The 15,321-nt window shown below is 38.8% G+C and overlaps 1 protein-coding gene across 3 annotated transcripts; it reads right to left on the reverse strand.

The window, feature by feature from the left end:
- Positions 1-187: 187 nt before the first annotated feature.
- zdhhc2 (zinc finger DHHC-type palmitoyltransferase 2) lies at positions 188-15,294 on the reverse strand. 3 transcript variants are annotated; one of them, XM_017707038.2, is made up of 14 exons: positions 15,008-15,294; positions 10,204-10,230; positions 9,860-9,951; positions 9,106-9,226; positions 8,841-8,910; positions 8,711-8,743; positions 6,867-6,987; positions 6,544-6,582; positions 5,792-5,924; positions 5,277-5,403; positions 5,095-5,184; positions 4,036-4,151; positions 2,454-2,517; positions 188-1,822 (listed from the first exon to the last, which is right to left on the reverse strand). In XM_017707038.2, exons 1-13 carry the CDS (start codon positions 15,132-15,134, stop codon positions 2,477-2,479), a joined length of 1,137 nt encoding a protein of 378 aa, XP_017562527.1. In that variant the 5' UTR covers positions 15,135-15,294; the 3' UTR covers positions 188-1,822; positions 2,454-2,476. The 3 variants fall into 3 exon arrangements, with proteins under 3 accessions (XP_017562527.1, XP_017562526.1, XP_017562528.1); XM_017707037.2 differs by having other exon boundaries at positions 9,860-9,954; positions 15,008-15,292; XM_017707039.2 differs by lacking the exon at positions 6,544-6,582 and having other exon boundaries at positions 9,860-9,954; positions 15,008-15,289.
- Positions 15,295-15,321: the final 27 nt, after the last annotated feature.

The following is a 15,321-nucleotide window of genomic DNA, read 5'->3' on the forward strand; positions in this document are numbered from 1 at the left end:
TACTTTAACAAAAAAGCATAATTGTTGTGAAGCACTGCTCTTGAAGCAATAAAAACTAAGTGCTAGTAGCCCCCGCCCTTGTGGAAAATAGAGTTTTGAGTCTGCTAAACGTGAGTGAGTTACAATCCAGGTCCATGTGCTTTGCATTTAAAACAGACAGAATCCTGCAAGTAACACCACAAACATGTACATAAAACATTGGATTTATTATTTCAACTGAAGACATTCATCAACATCTATGGTATAGCCTCATCCATAAATGATGGTTCATGAGAAATAAATCAGCTTATGTAGAACAGTACAGTACAGATTCATTTGGTCTCAAGTCCAAAGCATGTTTTTTTTCTACAAGTACGTGGTTTACATAGGATTACCGGAGGCTATGGTTCATGGTTCAATGATTAAGACTACAAACAGGCACATAAAAACACCTCAACACATTTACAAAGTCTTGGCATGTGGGTTTTTTCATTATACTTTGGTGAAAAAACAAGGTTACATTGTTAGATGTCCCATATCATGCAATATTCCTGGGATCAAATTAAATGAAAAGCAGTATCAAAGAGTAATAGAGCCCTTAGAAACGTTTCAGCCATCCATCCCAAACCACTAGCAAGAGTTCTGCAATGTGTGGTAACTGTAAACATCATACCAAAAGCATGGTGTCTTTATACTCTGCTTTTGCATTTGCAGCCACATTAATGATCTTTTCTCAACACACAGTGCCACATTTTGAAACAGAAAGATCAATCTCTAAATAAAAAATGGTCTTCAGAGAATGCAAATTGTAGTAGAAAGGTTTACATTTCCTAACCCCAGCAAGCATTTTTTAAGTAATATCCACATGTACTCTAAAGTGCAAATGAGCCAACTTTATTTTTTTCTTTCTGTGCTTATGAGGTCAAAAGATTTCCTTATTTTCAAGCAGGCTGTACTTCTTTCTTTCCATGGAGGCAGCTTGAATTAAAAACTCCTGTTCATTTGGTCCTGCACAGCTCAGTAGCGTGTTCAAGGTACAGTATTTGGAAAGTTAAGCAAGAGAACTGTGAGATTTCAATATAGCAAAATGTTTTCTGTTTGAACTGAGTTCATTAAGAACTTCCAAACACTGAAGCAGTTCTTAACAATATACACAATGTGGACACTGGTTGTCATCAGGAACATGTACATCATTAAAAATACTAATATCTTTGCCTACACATGCCAACAAGAGAAACAAAAAAACAAGGTCTTTTGAAAGAATTCTACTGCATTTTGACAGCACTTCATGACAAAGCTATCACAGTATGTATTACAGTGCCTCAAGTTGTCGTACAGGCTTTCTAGTTATCCATCAGAAATGTAATGTATACATATGCACCACACAGCATGCACAAAACCACAACGGCTCATCCAAAATGTATATAAAATTTAGCCTTAAATACAATCTCCACCACACAAAGGTATGATCAAGGCATTGATTGTAAATAATCACTTTGGTGATCATTTGAACTGATGATTATGAGCTCTACCAAATTGGATCACAAAGTGTGCAAGTCCAATGTCACCCAGAGTGCAACTGTTTCAGTGTGTTAGCTTTAGGCACAGTGTACATACACCACGTCTCCACGGAGTACAAAGGACTCTATGGTTCCTAACCATATCCTCATTAATATACATACTGGTAAATCCTGCACAGTCAGCTCTTACAAAGAAGCACCCTACTCAAGTAATTAGATAGAAACCCAATGCATAATGGTCTGTTGCCGCAGCAGAGCGCCCTTTTCAGCACACAGACGATTCTTCACTGTTCCGTGGACAAAGAGCATGACCACAAAGGGACCTGATGAAGATAATGAGAAACAGCACAAAAATCATTTTTCCAGTGTATTTATAATTGTTTAAAAGACACTAATGAATAATTAGCCTCTGTTTCTTGGTGTTTGACGACATTAGTTTTTTAGATAATGCTTTGTGAAAAATGTGTCACATCTTAAAGTGGCATTCTGGCCAAAACAAACAAAAAAAAAAAACTATTACTTAATCTGCTGTGGACATGCCACCTGGTCTTCTTGTGGTGCCACATTAGTCTCTAGAGTGAGGTTTCCTGGTTTAAAGACTAGAGAAATCCCCATTCAGGTGATGTATCTAGAGCAGGGGGTTCCAATCTTATCCACAAAGGGCCAGTGTGGGTGTAGGTTTTTGTTGTACACAAAGAGCACAGATGATTTCACTCGTTTAATCAGTCAGTATCAGTCTTTAAACAACTGAGCATGTATGCACTTGCTCTGCTGCAATGAAAACCAGTAGCCACACTGGCCCTTTGCAGATCAGATTGGACACCCCTGATCTAGATGGTGGGAGGAACTTCTGAAAAACTACAACTGTTTTAGGGCAGACACATGAGGACAGGAATGAGGGAATGCCCCTTTAACTCTATACACTGTATGAAAGGAACCAATAAAAAGGCAAACCTTTTTCTCCTTCAGCAGCAGATCTAGGTTTCCTTTTCTATGGTCATGGCTGGGTTGCTTGTGCCTGTTCAAATGACAAGAAAAAGACCCAGAAAATTAACTATTGGTAATCATTGCAGTCTATTTGGACCACTAATTCACCCCACTTTGGTGATACACTGTATGGCCAAAAGTATGTGGACATGTGACCATCAAACCTACAGTACATGAGCTTGTTAGACACCCCATTCCAAAGCCATGGATATTGATAAGGAGTTGCCCCCCACTTTGTCTAGAACAGCCTTTGTATGGTGTAGCATTAACATCACCCTTCACTAGGACAAAAGGGTCATGCCCAAACTCTGAAAAATAGCCCCAGACCCTAATTCCTCCTCCATCAAACTTTACTGTTGGCACTATACATTCTGGTAGTTAGTGTTCCTCTGGCTTTACACCACTCTACTCGACGCTTGGCATTGCAAATAGTCATCTTAGGCTTGCGTGCAGGTGCTTGGTCATGGAAACCCCATTTCATGAAATTCCCAATGCATAGTTCTTGTGCTGATGTTCCTTCCAGATGCAGTTTTGAGGTGCAACAGAGGATAGGCGATTTTTATGCAATGCTCTTCAGCACTCTTTTTCCTCCACCTGTGAGTTTGTATGGTCTGCCGCTTCAGGGATAAGCTGATGGTGCTCATAGATGATTCCATTTCACAATAATAGCACTTACAGTTGACTGGGACAGATATAGCAGGGCAGAAATTTCACAAACTGACTTGGCAAAGGTAGCACCCCACTACAGTGCCATATGTAAAGTCACTGAGCTCTTCAGTACAATTCATTGTCTATAGAGACTTGTTTATATACACTTGTTAGCAATGGGTGCAGCTTAACCACTCAATAATTAGGAGTGGTGTCCACATACCTTTGGCCATTTAATGTACATTGTATCTATATTACAATAGATTTCTAAGCTGCTTTTCCTCCTGGGTCGCAGAGGGAAGGAAGCACCCTGGACAGGTCACTAGTCACACAGGGCACACACACACGGCCAATATAATATCTCCAATTCGCTTGACTGCATGTCTTTGGACTGTGGGAGGAAACCGGAGCACCTGGAGGAAACCCATGCAGACACAGAGAGAACACGCAAACTCCAGCCAGAAAGTATTACAATATATTCTTTTATATATTTTGAAGTAAATGACTTGAACTTTGATTTAATTTCAATAGAAGCAGTGTTGTGTAAGCAGTCATAAGAACAGTGAGTCAGCCTACTAACAGTACAAAAAAGGCCACAAATAGTACAGCACGATATCACACACTAAATCTACAAAACTCAGAGTCATGAGACTGGAGGCGTCAAAACACGCTTTGTTTTAATACAAAAGCTACTCTCATATATCCTCAAGTTGAGCTTGGTATGACCTAGATTAAGTTTTAAAGCATTAGGATTTTGGTCATCTAGGTTTTATTAAGTACTTTGTATTCAAATCTTCAATATTAGACCACTGAGTCTGACTGACCAATATTAATAACCAGTAAATGTCAGATACTTTCTATTTTATTACATGGCAGTGACATTGATAGGATTATTACACACCTTCTCTGTCTTTATCCTCTGTCCCTTCGCTGTCTGTCCATGTCTGTCCGTTACTCAGCAGTCGGCTCTGAGACTCTCTCAGAGGTTTAGCAGGAAACTGATGGGTGTCTTCATCACTAGTAGTCAACAGAAACAAACACACATTGGACTAGACATGTCATAAAAGCCAGACTGAGTGAAGTGTAAGTCATGTGCAGGCCCAGCATCAGGGGGTCATTTAGCAATGCCCCACCAACAAGTCATCATGCCCACTAAAACCATTCTGTTGTACATGCTTCTACACTGGTAGATGGTAGTCAAAGAGAAAGTTTGTGCAATAAGCTGTTGGTTCCCTCCTGATCATGTGGCTCTGATGGCCCATTGTTTCTAACATTGGGCCTGGCTGTGTGTATGGTAGATCTGTACACATTGCTTTATTTAAACAGTACTATATGCACTACATCCAAAAATATCTAGACACACCTAATTCTTTAATTCTGCTACTTTAGGATGTCCGCACTGCTGACATAGATGTTCATTTTCACAGACACAGCTTGTATAATCTCCAAAAAGCACTGCCAATAGAATGGGATGCTTTAGAGCAGCTTCATATGGGCCTAAGGACATCATGCCCAATGCCAAGCATCAGCTAGAGGGGTATAAAGCTGTTCAGCAATGTGCTGTGGACCATGGAGCCTTATTATCCTCTGGAGTGATCGAGCACCATCGAATGCATCTGGGATGAGTTGAAGTAGCATTTGTGAAACAGAACTAATCATTCAACATCACTAGTTGACCTTACTAATGCTCTTCTGGCAGAATGCAATCAAATACTTACAGCAATGCTCCAATATCTAATGTAAAGTTAGTCCAGCAAATGAGGTACAAAATTCCCTATTAAGACCCTTGATTTCAAGAGCAATGTTGGATGAGAAAGTGTCTACAAACATTTTCGACATATATGCCCATGTTGCAATAGGTTCAGAAATATATGGACGGTTAAATTAGTAGTCGACAGTCTCAAGGTACACAACACTGTCTGAATGAAAAACATTGTGTAATGGAAAAAAAGGTGCAGACCTATTGATGGCAGCATGTCCGGATGGTGAGGCAGGCTGTTCAGGGTCAGCATTCACCAGACAAGTGGGAAAGGAGCAGCCGTCACCCTGACTAACATCACAAAAAAAACAAACAAACAAACTCTTTTAGAGTCATGCTGAGCCAAGGTACTGTGCATAGAGATGTTGTGTAACATGACACACCTGGAAAAAATTGGCAGAAGCCAGTATTTCTTTTGATCACCAAAGACTTGGCGGAGGTTTTTGCTGACTCCCAGACTAAAGCCATTCTTGTCTGTTCCATGTCGGAAGGCAGGTGCACGGAAGACCTCTGAGGGGAAAAATGACCTCAAGAATACCCAAAATGGTAACTTTGCAGGAGACTGAAAAACATTCTTAAATTTTAATGTTTAAGCTAATGCAACAATTTCAGCTACTTTAAATTTTTCATAGAATCTGGCACATTGGACTTTCAGACTTTCATTGGATTTTCAGTCAAAAATTTTTGTTTGCACTCTGAAAGTGCTACAAACATTTTGGCCAAAACATTAAACAGTTGAGATTTCAAAGGTAATGTGGCTTTATTTAGCAATTTCAAAATGAAAAACTTGATAAACTATGCTTATGGCTACAAAGACTTTACCAGACCCTGACAGAATCCTTTCTCAAACCAACTGTTGTTTGAGGAAAATGTTCTTCTTTAAGGTTAACCAACTCACCCAAAGTAGACCTATTTTTGCAGACAAGCCAGCAGTGATAGGAAAACAGCGAAGCCAGACTGACTGAGAACATGGAGGAGGCGAAGAACAGAAACATAATGTGGAACTTGGCTTGAGTGTCAGGCAGCCCATTCTGAGGAAAGTCATACAAAAACATGAAAATTCCAATCAGCGCATACCACATATCACAACTTACAGGGCTCCTGTAGATGAGGGTTGGGCAATGGGACAATAGGTTATCGTTATGTATTTTATTATTTAGCAAAATGTTATTGTAAGTATTTTATGGGTATTGTTAGCATTTCTAAAGCATTGAACTAGGGAATTATAATAAAAGACACAGGTTTAAACTGTTGATGTAGTTGTAGTATGTACAACTAGAAACTGCATAGTACAGTATCAGACTAGATGTGAGCCCCTTATGGCATTATTTTATTTTTTTACTAAATGTCTGATTTTTATGGATGTTACTTCTTACATAGACTTTTTAAAAATAATACATATTATGCGCAGTGACAATATCATGATGTTTTGGGTCATATTGTGCAATCTCACTCTGCATGACAAAACACTTCCAAAGCATCAACATTTCCTCTATTAGCAGTTAGCAAACTGATCTATAGTGACTGGCTACAGTGACTGCCAAGCAATCTTTGCACCCTATATTTCAAATGCTCTGCTTCCTAGGCCACTACAGGAGACTATACAGAGCATACGGAGATCAGCGCTCGGCACCAGTGACTAACTCCTACCCAGTATTCTTTCAGACGCTCATGGGTTTTACCGTCAACCTTGAGGAAATAAAAAGACACTGAAGATGAAAACAAACAAATTTCCCAGAAGCCTTGGAGATTATTATTATTATTATTATTATTATTATTATTATTATTATTATTATTATTATTATTGATCATCACTCTGAATGCCTCCTGAATAACTCAAGGTCTCTTAACGGAAGGATGCTTTTCAAAGTCTATACACTGAACGGTTTTTCATCTGAGAAGTGAGAGCCTTTTCTGTACTAGTCATGTTAACTAAGCCTACTCATACAAGTGAAGAGCGTCTTCATACTTACAGTCCAAAATTTAATGAAGTACTGCAAGTCTGTTGCAGTGACGAAGAGGCAATACAGCAGGGAATATGCAAGAAAAAGTGTAAAAAACTTGTAGTTTGAGAAGCCCACACAGTTGTTTACCCTGTCAGAAAACAAGACATGCAAAGCTGAACACAGGAACAACTGCCAAGGATGTTAACCTGCCACATATATCTCTCTACCATATTTTATTTCAAATGTTATTTGCACTGATCTTTGGTTTGCCTAAATACAGTATATCATAGCATTCCTAAACTTTAAATCAGGATTTTAACACTGTTTCAAAAATGGAAAAAGGCATATACTGACAGGTGACAAATTAAAGAAAAAAACAGAATAAATGAGTGGAGAAACATAAATTCATAAGCATAAGCAGATGCTTCTGGACAGGTGTACTGCATAAAAAAGGTAAGCAATAAATGTCCTACCATGCGACATGCACAAAACTGCTGAGCAGGCCCAGCTGCAATAGAAACAGTGACTAAAGTGCCATCTGCATTTAGATCTGGGGGAAAGACATCAGTAAAATTGCAGGAAATTGTGGTTGAAAGTGCACATTCAGTGAATGTAAATGAGTGCATTAGTGTACGGATATGTACAGAAAAACAGACGAGCAACTGTTCCTCAGGCGACTGAAAATATCAATGCAGAATGTGCCAGCAAGAACAGCCCATCCACAACTACATAGGGATACAATAGCTGGGCTGCAGCATATAAACCCCTCATTACAAAGATTCACAGGTGAGAGTTCAGTGCTGTAAAAACCATTTACCCTGGTCTACAGAGATATTCTCCACAAGTTGGCGAGTGCAGGTGTGGCATACACTAAGAGATCATTACAGGCCTGAATGTCTGAGCTCTACAGTGGGGCGTTGGGGGGCGGGGGTGTCCTATGGTTCTGTTGTCCTGTGGAGGGCATTTTGCTGCTATGGTTGGGATCCACTTGTCCCCTTAGAGCAGAGTTTCTCAACCATGGGGCCATAGACTAAAGCTGGGCCGTGAAGTACCTTGTGCTGGTCCATGAGCCAAAAGTAAGGGAGAGCACAGTGGGCCGCAGATGCAAAAACATTCCACCTAATTTGCCACCATTGTGCCAGAATTCTGGTAGAAAACAAGCTTACATTAGCCAACTGTGTTGATATTTTATGTCCAGTGCCACATACTACAGGAGTAAGCACTCCAACATTACTGTGGGGATTGAGGTGGAAAATGAATACAGTTATTCTGACTGATTATCCCATTATTGAACATGTCTATCCCGAAGGTAGTGATCTCTTCCTGGATATCAATGCGTGCGTTCACAGTGTAAATAATGTTGACACTCCTTCCCTCCATGGCAGTCCATCCCTCCAGGACAGTTCCAGAGACTTTCACAATCTATGCCAAGGCACACTGAAGCTGTTCTGATGTCTCATGATGGATTGTTTTTTTCTTTCATTTGTCACCTGCCTGTACTTTGAATTAAATTTTAAATAAAAATATTTTACATTACTCCATTTATATTACCACATTCTTATTCTTGCTGTGTACATATTGTCTTCATATTAATTGAGCCCCTCCAATGAAAAACATATTAACCATTCCACCTTTTTTGGATTATGATTTATTTTGTTTTCCATTTTATTTTGTTAAAGTTTTCACATTAAAAAGACAAACAATGCTTTATTTACATTTTATTTACCACTTTATTTTAAATACAGGGCATGAAACAATGCCATAGCATGCTTATATAATTTGCACAAAAAATGTCAAATATACTGTTTTTCATTGCAAGGGCTCAACTGTTCTTGCTCTGTCTGCTTTTAATTTTCTGAGCAAGTACATACCATGGACAGTGGTGATCCATCTTCAAGATGCACCTGCAATACAGTAATGAGAAATGTAGTTGAACTGTTATGCAAGCAGAATGATTCTGAGAATAAGCTTCAAGTGGGTGTTATTTGGAAGAATCCATACTTATCACAGACTGAACAGTGATGACATCTGTCAGGTTTCACAAGATGGCACCGCTCACAATAGCGAATAGCTAAGGACACATGTTGTACAGCAAGGTAAGGAAAAAAAACAGCATTTGCTAAAGACAGGAAATAAATTAATAAATCAAGTTACATTTCACTAAAAGTTAGCCTGAATACTTTAGCGACTCTTTATCGTTCATATATAGAACTAGCATTGACCAGAATTTGGCTGGTAACAGAAAAGTCTTGCAATGAGAGCTTACCTCCAGATGTTGTGCGAGTGTAAATGGGTAAATCCTTGGCTATTCTTCGCAAAATCTCCTGCTGAGATTCCCCACGATCCTCTCGCTCCAACAGTTCTTTGTCCAAGTGTGACAGGTGGAACTGAATGGGCCAGACAAAACCCAAAATGCTTTGATTTTTATAGTTTTCACTTGCATAGTTCACAGCGACAATACACGACTTCATGGTGCCAAATTGAATGAACATTTATCCAAGAACTTAAATTTTACATCTCAAACAGATTTGAGTTTAGCAAGACTAGTGGACTGCAGCTAGACAGAAACAGCCTGTGGGTCCTGTTTGGCTTTTCAATAAGGATGCAATTTCTGAACCTTACAGTGGTATCATGGCTACAGTAGGGATGTCATTATCGATTAAATTATTAATTTAATTGCTTAAATAATTAATCATGTTCTCCATTCATATAAAGTTCTCCATAATATAAATAACTTTACTTGGAGAAGAATTTTAAAAATGTAAAGTTTTTAAAGATACTGGGTAAATATCAGAGACGACCCCTTTTATTAATTTATAAAATGGAAATGGCCATAAAGGACAAGTTGTTCATTTGTTAGTATGAAGATAAGTGTATTTTATAATATTATATATATTATATATATTATATATATATATATATATATATATATATATATATATATATATATATATATATATATATATATATATATATATATATGTGTGTGTGTGTAAGTAAAAGAGAAGTCCATCACGTACCTCTTTGAGTGGGTTCATAGGTTTGGTGAAGATGGTTTGCCAGTATGCCCATACAAACATGATGAAGAACACATGATACGCCACGAGGTAAACTACTGAAAAACAGAAGACATTTATACAACAACACAATAATGACTGTTAATGAATGCAAGAGCCAGTAGGGATATTTTGTAACAGTGTTTGTTCATGATTATGCCTCAAAATAGTACTTTGATGTCATTCTGTTGACATTACACAAATCATTCCCAGCCAAAAACCACCCTGAACATCTCATCATCATGTTACTGCACTGGCATTACATTTTTAGGATAAGGAGAACATTTTTGTACAACAGGCTTACTTACTTTTCTCTCCCAGGTTTTCAATTGTTTCTATATAAAAAGAATGGAAAACAAAAAAATGGGTTAGGCTCAAAAAGCAGGTTTATTTTGCTATTTTTGTGAAAAGCTTTGTCTCATGGTACCCGGCTCTCCCCCTTGTTCGGGTTTCAATTTTGTATGTCCAGCAGCTGTCGGAAATAACACTTTTTTTTTTGCTGACCTCAATAAGGCTCGCCTGAGAAAGGCACAAATATCAGCATGTTTTCATAGCTTGTATTCTTGCAGTTTCTCCTCAGTCTGCCATTAGCATTTTATTTAATTAATTATCCTTAAAGGGAAATTCCACCTTTTTTCTAAATTTCTGCATAATTAAATGGCTAAGATGTAAACAAAGTCATTCTGAATGCTTTGGTGTAAAATGCTCCATTCTAGAGAAACTTTTGTTCACAGTAGTGGTGAAATAAAAAAAACAGACGTCTAACTCTAAAAGCAAAACAGAAGGTTTTGCATGAATTGGTTATGAATATGTTGGCTAGTGTCTTGTTTAACAATAGCTATGTTATATTTGCGTTGTAGACATTGTGTGAACCCTGGTTCACAGAAATGCACATCGGTTTCGAATAAACAAAAGTAAAATAGGAATGACATAAGTCCTGACGTGCTTTTTAAGCAGGAAAGTAAACCCCTCATCTGGTCACACTGGGGAGGCATTTTAATGAAGAGAAAATGGAATCTGGCCAAAGCTGATCTTGTTATGACCGAGACACGAAACACACGTGAAGGCAAGGTGTAAATTCGCTCATACTGTATGTGGAGACATCTCAGAAAACATACATGCAGTACACAGAAGGTCAGTAAACAGCAGATGGTTGCCTGTACAGTTGCAGTAATTGCTGATGCTGGACCCAGCACCACAGGGAAGCAAGCTGCAGATCTCACTCAGATCACTAGACCCTCATACAAAGGCCTTTCAACTCCTGATGCTGCTAAGATACAGTGCGAAGATACCAGTCAAGATAAGCTGCAATGCATTGACAAGCTAATCTATCTCTGAGACCAACTAGTCCTGATGCATGACTGCACAAGACATATCTGTGATCACACTGAGGCTGCTGGCACTCTCTAATACAGAACAACCTGGAATGAATAATTCTGACTCATTCATCAAACATCAGGAGAAAGATGTCTGTAACAGTGGCAGCGGGATGTATCTTCATATTCAAAATGACTTCTATGTGTGTATCAGATTCTCTTTATTTATGTAGGAGATTTTCATATTCAGTTTTTTAATCTTCCATTTATATAGCACATATGATAGCATACACCTACAGAAACACTTTCAAAAAGGTTCTATTTAGAACCATACACAACACAAGAACCATTTCACCATGCAAAGAACCTTTTAAGCAAGAAATGGATCTATACAGAGCTCATGGCTCTAAACAGAACCACTATATTTAATAAAGAACCCCTGAAGTACTGTCTTTTTCTTTTTAAGTGTGTAGCATCGGTTTCCCTCAAACCCAAGCATGTTCTAATACAGGGTCCCTCAAATACCGATAAGAGAAAATACTACATCAGTCCACGGCTGCCCTGTATCATGCCTCATTCAAAAAGCAGTCCAGGCTGAAACACTCCTTATAACGTCAGTGTGAATGGGCGGAGCTAAACTGCTAAAGGCTGAACATGCAGTTACACAGTTGTATATAAAAGTCTAAACACACCAAAGCAAATGATGTTTTGTTGACCCCTTGCTTCTGTTTAAGAGTACGTTACAAGTGACCCGCTAGCCAATATGCTGCCGTTTTTCCTTTCACCTGATGGTGGCAGCACTACAGTAAAATTATAGCATAATGCACCACACTGTGGTAACAAAGTCTCACAGTAACCTAGGTCTCACAGCACCAACGTCTTCTCAGAGCAAATTCAGTAGATCAGAAAATATTAACTGTTTAAGGTCGAACAAAAACATTTGATATTTAAGCTGTTTGTTCCACTCCTCTTGTTTAATAAATTTATTTCTAATTGCAGTTGCTCTTTTTATTTGATATGTATAGAACATTATCTAACAAAACTGAAAAATGCAGAGTCATGTCATGAGCACTTACTGATCTAAACTGCTTTCCAATTCAACGATAAAAGAAGCCTCATGCATCATTTATACATTGATAGGAAACACAGCAGCACACAGAAAGCTCAGATTCTATGCACTGATATTTTGAAAACTTGTGACTCATATGTCAGCCATCTGTTATTTTGATCTGGTATGATCTGGTATGATGTGGTCCTCTTTGAAAAATGTTTGGACACTACTGCTCTACAGAGAAAAATATGGCACTGTTTCTGCTCATTTTAGTACACAATCTATTTATTTGCTTAGTTTTTCATTTTGGGGAAATACATAACACAGATCATTTGCCATAACTTTTGCACAGTCCACATTTTATGTTTTATTTTTCCCCAATATGTGCACTTCAGCTGATAAACAGAAACTGCATTCAAATGTGCAGAAATGTGTTCTCTGTAAAGGATGTGCTTATTTTCCCTCAGATAACCAACAAAACATGACATTTGACCAGGGCGCCTAAACTTTTGCGTATGACTATAGCATGTTTTCTGTGACATCACAAAAACAGTGAACTCAAAATGGGCTGTTCTTTGTCTGTATGACTGAGGAGCGAAAGGTATAGTCTGAAGCTTTAACACTGTTTTTATATATATATATATATATATATATATATATTACATCAAAGTCATTTATTTAAGTAGATATTTCAGTCGCAGACCCTTTAAGTACAGCACCCTTGTGCAAAGTATTAATCTCACAAAACAGTGCAGCTGAGCTGTGAACAATACTGAGCAATAAACAGACTGAGGATTTTTTGATACTGTATTAAAACTGTTACTAACTTAATAGTGATTGTAGTGTTCCTACACAAGACCTTTTCACAGGTAAATCTGCCATTCTTTCAACATTTGCTTTAATAAACAGGCCATTAAATATATTCTTCCCTAATATAACACTGTTACAGAGTCTGAGGCATTCTGTCACACTATATAAAACAGATGCACTGAATTACAACGTCCAGCAGCACACAAGTAACCAGCAATTGGATTTTGTTTTAGATAACTATGAGTGACTTCTAACAGCACTCACTAGTTTGCGTTGATTAATCTCAATGTTTCTATTTAATGCTTAGGCTTAACCATAAAACTCATTGCTATTGCTGAGGGTTCCCCTTTCTTCAGTCTTGGTTCCTCTCAAGGTTTCTTCCTCCTGCCATTAGGAGGTTTTTCCTTGGGCTTGAGTTTCTGGAACACTGATTTTTAAAAACATCTCTTATAAAAAGGGCTTTATTAATACATTTTGATATGATTTACATTGGAGAGCATTCGGATGTAAAAGTGTATAGGGAACAGTCAAATTTTATTACTCACAAAACAAACAATTTAAATTCTATAATTGAAGAAATGGAACAATATTCTTAGTCTGGACTGCAAGAATGTTGCCCGTCAGCACTGGTTACGGTGATGGTGGGGTTAACTCAGTGTGCGGTGCAAGTGATTGTACGACCAAAAATAGGTCAAGCAGAGATTGCTGGGGTTCACTTTGACAGCTAGGCAACGAGATTAGCTCTGAGACATATAATCAGCTGATAACACATTCACAACAAGCCCAGTTTCTGTTGTAGGCCACATGCTGTCTAAAGGATGATTCACCCATTACCTTCTGCTTGGTAGTAGCACTTGCAGAGGAAAACATAGCATAAGACCAATGAGGTCAATTCACTGTTAGCAAACTGTGTTGCATACGGTAGAGACAACTGTAGTTATTCTAATAATAAATCCATTGATTAAATCTCATTCCCCAAAGCAAAACTCAGAATGTACTAGTTCTCACTTCTAATATACTATCTCTACATCTGTGTCCTTCCTGCACTGATGTGACCACATTACTCTGTGATCTGGAATGCAGTTTGGTGATTTTATCACATTTTTCTTAATTTTCCTGATCCTGTCCTTGGGCCACAGTGACCGTTCACACAATACACACCGAAACGGGTTGTATACAGAGTCTGGCTGCCTGCAGTTCAGCATAAACAGTGGTATAACTCAGCAGCAACATCAGCACTTGGGACTGTGCTCTCTGCCTCCAACACATCACTCACTCTAGCCTCTGGGGTCATCACAGTTTAGCTGTGGGGGTCTCTCTCGCTCTTTGAAATAATACAACACGCAAAAGCTTTGGTGCACCAACTCCATTTCGAGGCTAAATTAATTCAACACAGTTCTCTTACAACTGACTGTCAGAATCATCCATTTTAATGGAGATGAATGGTCACTGCATTCTTGGCACACTTTATTATTATTATTATTATTATTATTATTATTATTATTATTATTATTATTATGTCTGAGACTGGGACATAAATGACCCAATGTGACCTAACACTATGGAACACAATGGAACAAGCATGCCATTTTCATGGAAATACATCTCTGTCTCAAACACTGTTTTAAAGATAATTATCTATTCAGGACTGTGACTCAACAGTTTTAATGTTTAACGTCTCTTGACACCTTGATAACCACCTACAACGTTAACCATCTCTTGGCCACCACCGTTAACGCGTCCACCAATGTCACAGTCACTAACCTTTAAGTCAACTCAACTGCAAGAAAAAACGCTCGCTTTTCTTTTCAGTAAAACAAAGTGTCGTTTTTCCTCGTGTGTCCATCTCCCCCATCTACAGCCACATGGCTCTGACCAGCTGCCGTCTCCTTCCACAGTTCAAGTTCACCCAGACAGCTGCGTGTTCAGCCTTACCTATGCAGAGCTGCACAACATAGGCGTAGTAAGACCACGCCACGATGAGGCAGATGAACAGCACCGGGATCCAGTACAAAACTCTCCGGCAGTCCCTCTTGATGTTACGCGAGCCCGACGGCGCCATGTTCTAGCCTGTCTGCTGACCAAAACGTGGCCAAAACAAACAACAACAACAAAAAAAACCAGCCACGCTCGCTCCAGCCTGTCAGGGCATGGATGGCGGCGAGGGGTGCTGAGTGCACCGGGAAGACGCTGCCCCGTGCCCCATGGCCAGCAGCGCTCTCTCGCCCTGATCCGTCCTGTTTGTGGTG

Source organism: Pygocentrus nattereri, chromosome 8, assembly GCF_015220715.1.
Source record: "Pygocentrus nattereri isolate fPygNat1 chromosome 8, fPygNat1.pri, whole genome shotgun sequence".
Taxonomy (NCBI): domain Eukaryota; kingdom Metazoa; phylum Chordata; class Actinopteri; order Characiformes; family Serrasalmidae; genus Pygocentrus; species Pygocentrus nattereri.

Bases quoted from the DNA above. Each gene is read 5' to 3' on its own strand.
- zdhhc2 (XM_017707037.2), bottom strand. From the start codon at position 15,134: ATGGCGCCGTCGGGCTCGCGTAACATCAAGAGGGACTGCCGGAGAGTT. The intron at 8,744-8,840 runs GTATGGATTCTT...ACTGTATTGCAG, and splicing joins CACTGTTCAGTCTGTGATAA to GTGCATCTTGAAGATGGATC. The intron at 6,583-6,866 runs GTAAGTATGAAG...TATTTCCTCAAG, and splicing joins ACTTCATTAAATTTTGGACT to GTTGACGGTAAAACCCATGA.